The sequence below is a fragment of the Gymnoscopelus microlampas genome (assembly GCF_963454915.1).
Source record: "Gymnoscopelus microlampas genome assembly, chromosome: 10".
NCBI lineage: Eukaryota > Metazoa > Chordata > Actinopteri > Myctophiformes > Myctophidae > Gymnoscopelus > Gymnoscopelus microlampas.
The window spans coordinates 34,168,817-34,178,492 of NC_139947.1; the positions used below are offsets into that span (position 1 = coordinate 34,168,817).

Below are 9,676 nucleotides of genomic sequence, written 5' to 3' on the forward strand. Positions count from 1 at the left end.
CAGTTAAAATACCGATTAAGGCGATGAAAGCCACTGTCTTTAGTGGCAAGTCATTATTCATAGTGTGTGTTGGAGGGGGAAAAATAAACTCACTGGAACCACTAGCTGGCATGGAGGCTGTATACAGTACAGTTCCTTCCTGTCTCCCTCTCAGCCATGGATCTGATGCACATATCTACTGACAGGGCAGAAGAAGGTATTTGGAATGAAACCCCCCCCCCTTTCCTTGCTGCCCTTTTCTTTTCCCTGGTCGCCGCCTTCTCAGTAATGGACCAGCAGTGTTGGAGTGCTGAATCACTTAAGCCCCAACTGAAGAATTCAATTGAAGGGATTACAAAAGCTTGGTTGGTGTTGGCATACACCCTCTTGTCCCAATAGGTTGTCTTAGTGGTGCTTGTTCTACCACAGTTGTGCCTTTAAGAAGACCCTGAAAAGAGATGAGTGTTCACAGCTTTGCTGCTACAATTTGTCATGTACACGATTATTACATTCATATTCTTAATCCACTGTCAGTTAAAATGAACCAGTGGTTTTACAGTTGTAAGACAACCCTGGTCTATTGACAGTACAAACATCTTAATCCTACAGAATGTCACATACTTCCATTAACATTTGATAATTTTATACTGATAAAAGGTATATTGCACATTTTGAATTGGCCACACCAACTGTTTTATCATGATAAATAAAACCAAAAAATGTATGTAATATCTTAAGTCAGTTACTAAGATAGACACATCTTATTGTCAAAAAGACATATTATTGCAAGTTTATAAATACCCTTTTTACCGTGATTCTTTTGTACTCCTGTTCTGAAAACCCTTCTACTCCTGCACATCTCCTGAGTGTAGATGCATGATCCCCCAGTGTTGTCAAGAAAAGGTTTAGGCTGCAAGTCGCCACGCCTCGCCTCGATCGCTACAGCATCCTGGCATTTTGTACCATGTCACAATCCTCATTAGAATCCTTTCAAAATGAGGAAGGGGCAAAGAATGCTCATGCAATTATGTTCACTAACCTCCAAAGAATTGTCTTTGTGCCGGGTTTTAGATGGCATTCTGCTCTAACATGGGCGGTTGCTGTTCTTTAGGCTGTTCTTGTTGCGGGTCCAGCTTCTGGTCCTGCAGCAGTTCAGGTGGACCTGACTGTTGTTGTGGTGTGTCAGGGTTTGAGATCTCCTTATGAGGCGGTTGAGGTGCCACTTCAGTTTGATGCGGGTCTGCATTGGGGTTCTCCTTCCTCTCGCTGGGCTGGAACTCCAGAGCTGGCGTGTCCTTGCAGCAGAAGTACTGCTCCCAGATCTTCAGGAAAGCCATGCGGAACTTCTTGATGCGGAAGGCGTAGATAATGGGGTTGACGGCGGAGTTACCGTGAGTGAGCAGGATGGCGATGTAGATAAGGGGCAGGGGCTTCTGGCACGTGGGGCAGAAGAGTGTGATGCAGTTGATTATGTGGAGGGGTAGCCAACTACTTGCGAAGAGAAAGAGAACCAGGGCCAGAGACTTGGCGAGCTTCAGCTCCTTGTCATAGTACTTGTTGGGGTCTGTGTGGCTGGTGGTGATCTTCTTCTTGTTGAGCTGTTTGTGGATCATGTAGAAGATCTCCGCGTAGATAACCAGCATGAGCAGCAGCGGTGGCAGCACCCAGCCAAAGAAGTTAAAGTAGACCATGTAGTCCATGCTAATCACGTTCTCAAATTGGCAGGTGATCATGAGGTCAGAGCTGATGGAGTCGTTCTGCTGGAGGCGCCACAGGTTGTTCCAGCCCAGCATGGGGGTAAGGCCCACGATGAAGGCCACTGTCCAGCATACCACAACTGCCAGCCCGGCCCGCCTTGTGGTTACCACCCGCTTGTAGCTGTAGAAGAAACACAAGATTGCTGGGTAAGCACTTATTGCAGTAACAGGGTGTGAATGATTTTTCCCCCCAAGATCATTTCATTTTGCAGGCAAGTCTGTTGGCTTACAGATAGCTGGAGTGACAATAAAAAAGTTGGCATTCAATTAAAAATGTTCAGTAGCTGCTGTTCTTGCAATATCACTTGCAGTATATATTCCCACATGACACAAAGTCTCCTCTAAACCCTTATCATTATTCCTCACGACTCTCAGCACTCCTGCTTTTCAATGCCTCTTTTGTCATGGAATATAGGATTTATGGCTCTTCAATTGACTCCATTATAATCTACTAATTTATCAAAGCAGCACAGTGAACACTGACTGCAGCTTGGTGCCTTACTACAGTAGTCCCTCAGTGTGTGGGTTTAGTTATTGGCCTTTTTCATTGTTATCCATGTTTTATGGGTTGACTTTTTACTGGCAGGTCCACAGCCTGCAGTAAGGTGACAGTGGATCAGAAGGTGATGATGTAGACTAGAGTCTCTGAAAGCATGCCAGAGCTGGGCTGTTGACTTGTGACCAGAGGCTGACACACACACAGAGAGTCTAGCCTGATCATGCCTGCAGTCACTGATGAAAATGCTGTCAGATAGTCCACTTCATGTAACAGAATGCTTGATATTTATAATAATGGACACTGCAATTGTTGGGGAAATGTTGCATTGAGAATAATGTGACCTTTGTGGAAGCTTAGCCTCAAGCAAACCAGAACATTGTAATTCAGTCCGACTGTCACAGATGGCATGTGCTTAATTTAATTATTGATTAGACATTAAAGTGTTATGATAAGTCAAGTTCTTAGGAGCAATCGTTATTCACACTTTGAGCCTGTCAGCTTGGAGATTTTAAACAATACAATACAAATGCCTATCAACATAAACACTTCCCTCTCTTTAGGTTTTGTGACTTCTGTCCGTACTGATGAAGAGATTAAAGTGTAGGGTGAGAGTGAGAGTATGACACTGATCTGAATAAATCTGTGGGCAAGCCCCAGCTGTACATGAATAGTACTTAACTGTACGCAACTGATCATTATTTCAGGCTCTAATGTAGCTCTATGAGAGAAAGTGCAGCAAATTGTCTTCAATTAAATGAATATCTGGGGATTAATACAGTATACTAGGATAATTAGCCACATGAAATACAGAGTAAAAACCTTGTAAAAATGGCCTGGGGCAGGGATGATGTCATTGACAAAATGTAACATTTTACAATGCACAAGAGCATCAATGATTAGGAAATGTATAACCATTTCATTTGCAGTCTCAAGCTCTCAAGCTCAAATGTGTGACAAATTTCAATCAGAAATGAAAAAGAAAATAAATCTCATGAGCCAATAAAGACTCAACAGCTTCTTGAATGGAAGATCAAAATGTGAAGCTATTGTTGACAGTATTCTTAGACAATTGAAAAACACCATTTTTCTTGTAAGCTTATCTTCTCTCTCTCAGACTGTCTCTCCAAGTCTTTTGTTACATCTTGGCGTGATAAACTACTGGTGGGCGTGTACATCAAGTACAAAAGGTGGCAAACTGAACAGCATTGATTGGAAATGTGTTCTCTTTTTAGTTAGTCACACAAAAACACATGAAAGACAACCTCCAGTCTTTGTCAGTGTTCCTACATGCACGCGCGTGCACACACACACACACACACACACACACACACACACACACACACACACACACACACACACACACACACACACACACACACACACACACACAATTCAAAGATTAACAAATATTAAAGACTTGACACTACCACAGAGATTATTCTCTTCCAATCCGAAGGACAGAAGTGCAAATTAAAGTTGATTGTTAATCAGCTATGCTCTGGTAAGCTGTCACATCAATACAGGAGTGTCAGATCCTCCACGTCTATAGGGGCCTAGCAGGATGTACTGTAACTGTAGGCAGCATAGGGAAATAAGACCTATAGCCTTGGAGGAAATCAATGCCAGGAAACATGCTGGGGTTTACCTATATTGTGCCTGCAGAAAAGGTCAATCAATATGATCAATTACCAAGTCAGCTCAGTATTTTTTTTAAAATTATTTGTGTATATTGTTCTGTGTGGACCGAAGCAAGAGTAACTGTTACCATGTATAAAAGCTATGGGATCCTAAATAAACTAAACTAAATTATCAACACTGTCTGCACCTAACACCTACAGTAGGCTAAACCACACCTAAACCGCCACGACAGCAGCCATTCACTTTCATCACCATCATCATATGTCACATGCACACTCCACCAACATACTACTATCAACAACTGCAAACACTATAGGATCATCATCAATGTCATTGAATTCACCATCACATCATCATCATCATTATCCGCAGCAGTTTCCTGTATTGTACGTTGTAACTTGTAATTAACCACTTAAACCCCAGCATCAGTATTTTGGGGAAAGCTTTGTTGAAAACAGCAGATCGACAAGCTCACAACACGACACGTTGCATCGTGTTGTGAGCTTGTCAATCGGCTAGCTTTCCCCTCAATAACAGAAAACAGAAAATGTACTGGTATTGAGCCCTGAGGGACTCCGGTTACCCATATCGGGTTAAGTGTTTAAGCATATGCAAAATTATGCACCATCATCAGCATCATCATCATGTTTGTCAGCATCAGCACCCTTTTCAATAGACAGTGCCCCCATCCCACCCCAATCCGCTCAGCTCTTTTTGTATTGTTGTGAATGTTAAAAAAAGTCCTGTCCTGACTATGCCGGTCACAACTACTACATATTTGTCTAATGATTAGACAAATATTATCTCAAATAATTGTGATTAGACTCTAATGGCAATTATTTGAGATAATCACATGCAATTATTTTTGCATAATCGTTTCCATGTTGAAGAATGTTCACACATTTTCAAATATTAAAAAAGCAGTAATAGCAGATCTACAAGCTTACAACGCATCACTTCTTGACACATTGTAAGCTTTTAGATCAGCTATTTCTGCTATTTGTACAAGTATAAAATTATTAAATATGCAAATAATTTCTCTGTATATTTAAGTTAGCCTATTTGTCATATCTGCCCTGTGCAATTTTTGATTAGGAAGCCTAAAAGGCAAACAGAAATTAAATAATTCATAATGTTCCAATGTCCAATGCCAAACACACAATTAAATCGTTAATCGCAATTATTTGAGTGACAAATATTCGGCAACTTAAATTTGTGTCACAGCCCTAGTAGTCCTGACAGCATCATTACCTGGTTGGGATCTTGACCCTGAGATAGCGGTCGATCGCGATAGCCAGAAGGGCCAGGATGGAACTTTGCGTTAACACGAGCACCGTGCACGCCACCAGCAGGCAGCTGTAAAAGTGAGTTTGGAGTCCGATGCTGATAGTAATAGCCAGGGGAATCACGAGGGCTCCCACCGCAATATCCGCCAGAGCCAGGGAAACGATGAAACAGAACGTGGTGTCTCGCAACGACTTGTTAATTTTCACAGCCCAAACCACCATCACATTGCCCAGTACGGAGAAGACGGCAATGATCACTTCCATTCCTATATAGAGCAGTTGGGCAGGTGAAAGTGTGTCGGGCATCCTTGCAGATGATTTGTTTGTCCTTGATATTAAAGAAGATTGATTCCGGTATTAAAAAGCAGGCTTTGGAGAGCCGACAAAAGCAGTTGACTATTATGTTACTGTCTTCCGAATTGACTGTGCGTCCATCATCAGTTCTGCTGCTGTGCTCACATTCCTTTGATTATTAGGCTGGCTGCCAAGCAGAAGTTCTGTCAGAAATCCATCTCGTAAAGTGGTGATCTCGTAAACTATTAGGCAGTAGTAGCACCACATCTATGAGATGATGGTTCTATCCTTTGGAGCAGGTGTTGTGGTCCCGTTATTGTGCGCTGCCCTTGTTCTGTGCCCTGCGCCTCCAATACACCTGCTCCCAACAGGACCATCCTTACGCACACGTGTGTTTTAGCCTATCCAACAAAGCACTTCAGTATCCTTTCGCTTTACATTTCAAAACAAAAATTAAAAAAGATAAAAAATATTAAGAAAAAATAAATTTAAAGAAAAAACCGTCAGAGAGAGAAATAGCCTACGCTTTGGACAAAAGAGCGCACGCGATGCAGGCTCGCATATTTTTATAGGATAGGCGGGTGGTGCTCTTATCCTTTGTGCTTTAGATTAGAATAAATGAACAATAGTGCTATGACCTATAGTAACAATAGCTCTCTGCTTTGCTCTCCTTTCTGTGATCCATAGATGCGTTTTCTGTGTTTGAATGAAATTATAATGTGTGGTTTCTGTGGATTCTGCTCCATCTGGTGAAAACATGCACTGCATACTGGAGGTTATTTTCCCCTTGCAGTAATAAAAAAAAAAACTCGTTGCTGCAGGACCGTCCCAAAGAAGTCCGTTGGCGCATAGGTGCTATTAGAACCAGTGGTGTAAAGTAATTAAGTACATGTACTCAATTTTGAGGTATGTTTTACTTTCTTCAGAATAAAAAAAAATCAATACTTTTACTTCGACCCCACTACATCTTGAGGAAAATATTGTACTTTTACTCCACTACAAAACTTACTAGTTACTTTGTAGATTTTGAATATAATTACAAAACACACTAACCACTTCAGCCCTATATCATACAGACCTATATTTCGGCCATTTGAAAATAGCAGATAGGCCTACCAGCTCACAATGGATGCACCAAATTGTGAGCTTGTAGATTGGCTATTTTCAAAAGATTTTCTATAGGCTACATTTTTAACTTGTGAAATGGGACATTCTGGCACATTTTGAATACGGGACTCTACATTTCAGTATTGATACTTTTACTTAAGTAAAAAATGGGAGGAGGCCTACTTTTTCTCGATTTGAACACACACTATTACGTTTTGGAACTTGACGTCATTATTACGCAAGCTCCTTTTCACGCCACGCCTACACTCAAACGCCACTCCCTCGTCTGCCTGACCAGTCCGATAAGAGCTGAGTGGTGGCAGTGCAAAAGACTACTAATAATCAGTGGTGGACTCGCCTTTGTTACCTAAGTAAAAGTATCAATACTGCAATGTAGAACTAATCTAAAAGTAGGCTACTAAAAGTAAAAGTTCTCATGCAGAATGTCTCATTTCACATTTTTTTAAATGTATAAAAATCATTTCATTATTTGCTGTGGTTAATGTATGTTTGTTTTGAAATCAACAAAGTAACTCAAGTTTTCAAATAATTATAGTGGAGTAGAAGTACAATATTTGCCTCAGAGATGTAGTGGAGTAGAAGTAAAAGTATTGAAAATTGGAAATACTCCAGTAAAGTAAAAGTACCTCAAAATTGTATTTAAGTACTGTACTTGAGTAAATGTACTTAGTTACCTTACACGACTGCTAATAATGGAAATGAAGAAAATAATTGAGATACATAAATTAAATGTGATTTCTTAATGAAGAATACACAGGACCACAATGGAAACAATCCCCTAGGGCTTTGTGTTATCCTTTTAACAATCATTGTAAATCATACCTCTGTAGGCTACTAATTGCAAACTGTCAATCAAGTATTCAATAAATCAATCAATCAAAAAGACCAGTGCCCATATGGGATGGCTAATTCCCAAACCCTGTATAGCATGTGGGACATTATAGGACAGCTTTGTTATCTGTAATTGGTTAAATAATCAATACTAGAAAAGGGAATTATTCGGTTCTCTAAAACTCAACTATTTAGTAGGAAAATACATTAATTTATTATGCATTATTATCATCAAGAATCCTCTAAACATAAAATGTTTTACATGGTGAGTATTTAGGGAGATTTGACTGTTATGTTATTGTATACATTTTGATCTGAGTCCCCCCTTATTCATCCCATGACTGTATACACGTACTTTGCTGTTAAAATAACAATTTTATGTTGTACTTTGATTTGTGTAAATCTATAAATAGACCAGGTAACAGTAGCCTATTATTTTTGGAATAATCTATTGATTAGCCTTTGCGTCTAAAATCTTTACAAGAGGCTAATACAATCCTCCAGCCAATGTTTTTCCTACTCAGGGCAACCATGCAGTAACAACGGACCACCCACTCATTCTCAAATGATAGATCAGATAATTCTTTACATACATTAACATGCATTGTTGCAGGTATAGAGCTCATTCTGTGTGGTTCAAAGGTCCTTGCAGGCAGCTGCTTGAGCTCTGTCCCCAGCAGGGATTGTATTCGCTGGCATCCAGGCAGGAGTGTCTGTGTGGGCTGGCTCCAGAAAGGACCCAGATGGCACTCTGCACTCACTGACTACATAAGTTATGTAATGAGTGTAAGATGTAGGCCGTTAGGTTGGCAGACGTGTAATTCAGAATAAAACAAAAATACAAGTCACAGCATGGCTGCAGTAGCAGTGGTGGTTGTCCGTCAGTTTGTGTGTGTGTGTGTGTGTGTGTGTGTGTGTGTGTGTGTGTGTGTGTGTGTGTGTGTGTGTGTGTGTGTGTGTGTGTGTGTGTGTGTGTGTGTGTGTGTGTGTGTGTGTGTGTGTGTGTGTGTGTGTGTGTGTGTGTGTGTGTGTGCGCGTCCGTGTGTGCGTAAATTGTGTTGATCAAACACTCAGATCTATAAGATCACAGCTCCAACAACCTCTAGGTTACTACGTACCATCTGCTCGTGTGATGGGCTTTAGCTGACTGTGGATGTGTGATTCAGAACGACACAAAAACAGGAAGCGTAACAGGAATAACCGTGTTCAGCATCCAACAGCATCCTCACACGATGCGATGTGATGATATGTGATGATAATGGATTATTCGAATGGCTTGGCGATATTCTCTACTCACTTTTTGATTGGTTAGGGTGTGGACATTACTCACTTTGTTCAAGTGGGAAGGGCCACTGACAGACAATTCTATTACACCATAACAACCGTGGTCATACAGCACAGACTGGAGATCTCTCCAATTTTTCCATTCGGAAAAATGTGACCAGTCAAGTGTAGGATGCACAGTAAAATCCTGAGTGTTCATTTAACTCTGAGATTATGTAAATGGGACAAAATGGACCCGTAAATTCCATTTGGTTCCATTTGTGCACTCTCAGAGTTATAATAACGCTCAGTATTTTACAGTGACTGAATTGAATTTCATGACATTGGATGTAAAATGACTGCAGGTCGCCCAGTAGCAACGGTTCAGTGCACACTCGCTGTTACTGATAGAATCAAAGATGAAGTCTCAGCAATTATAGCAGGGGGTAGGTACTAGCTTCACCTTTACCATAAGCGATGCGGTTTCAGCGCTCAAACTTCTTGCACCAACAGAAAAGAAAACTGCTCAGTCATATGGTAAACTGCGGTGAACTGTGCACCCGAACTTAATTCATTAAACATACATTATCCCATTAGATGGCTGCCAGTGACCCTAATGGGTTCAAACACAGTGTGCTGCCAAGTTGTGCCAACCTTCGACCTGCAACCTGTGGGAACTGACAGAACAGTTTAAGTCACCCAGGGAAATGTTTGGGTGAAATAATTTAAATTTTAAACCCCATCTATATTCAAATGTGATGGGCGGAGATCAAATAGCAATTCTCACCCCCACTGTGTTGTCTGCTTAGCTCCTACTGGGATCTGAAACAATATTTGCTCAGTCATTAAAAAGGCGAGGCGATGAACTGGTGCAGTTCAGTGGGACACTAAACCAGACAGTAGTGACATTATCAAAGCAGACAAAGTCTCGAGACACTGTCGTATTTGCCAAAATTGGCACTAGAGAACTGTGGAATTGCAGTGCTATTCCATGTGGCATT

At 41.0% G+C, this 9,676-nt stretch overlaps 1 protein-coding gene across 1 annotated transcript; it reads right to left on the reverse strand.

Moving 5' to 3' along the window:
* Positions 1-1,046: 1,046 nt before the first annotated feature.
* adora1b (adenosine A1 receptor b) lies at positions 1,047-5,465 on the reverse strand (the record flags this gene model as incomplete). Its single annotated transcript, XM_084070075.1, has 2 exons — positions 1,047-1,857; positions 5,125-5,465. 2 exons carry the CDS (start codon positions 5,463-5,465, stop codon positions 1,047-1,049), a joined length of 1,152 nt encoding a protein of 383 aa, XP_083926201.1.
* Between the last annotated feature and the right edge of the window lie 4,211 nt (positions 5,466-9,676).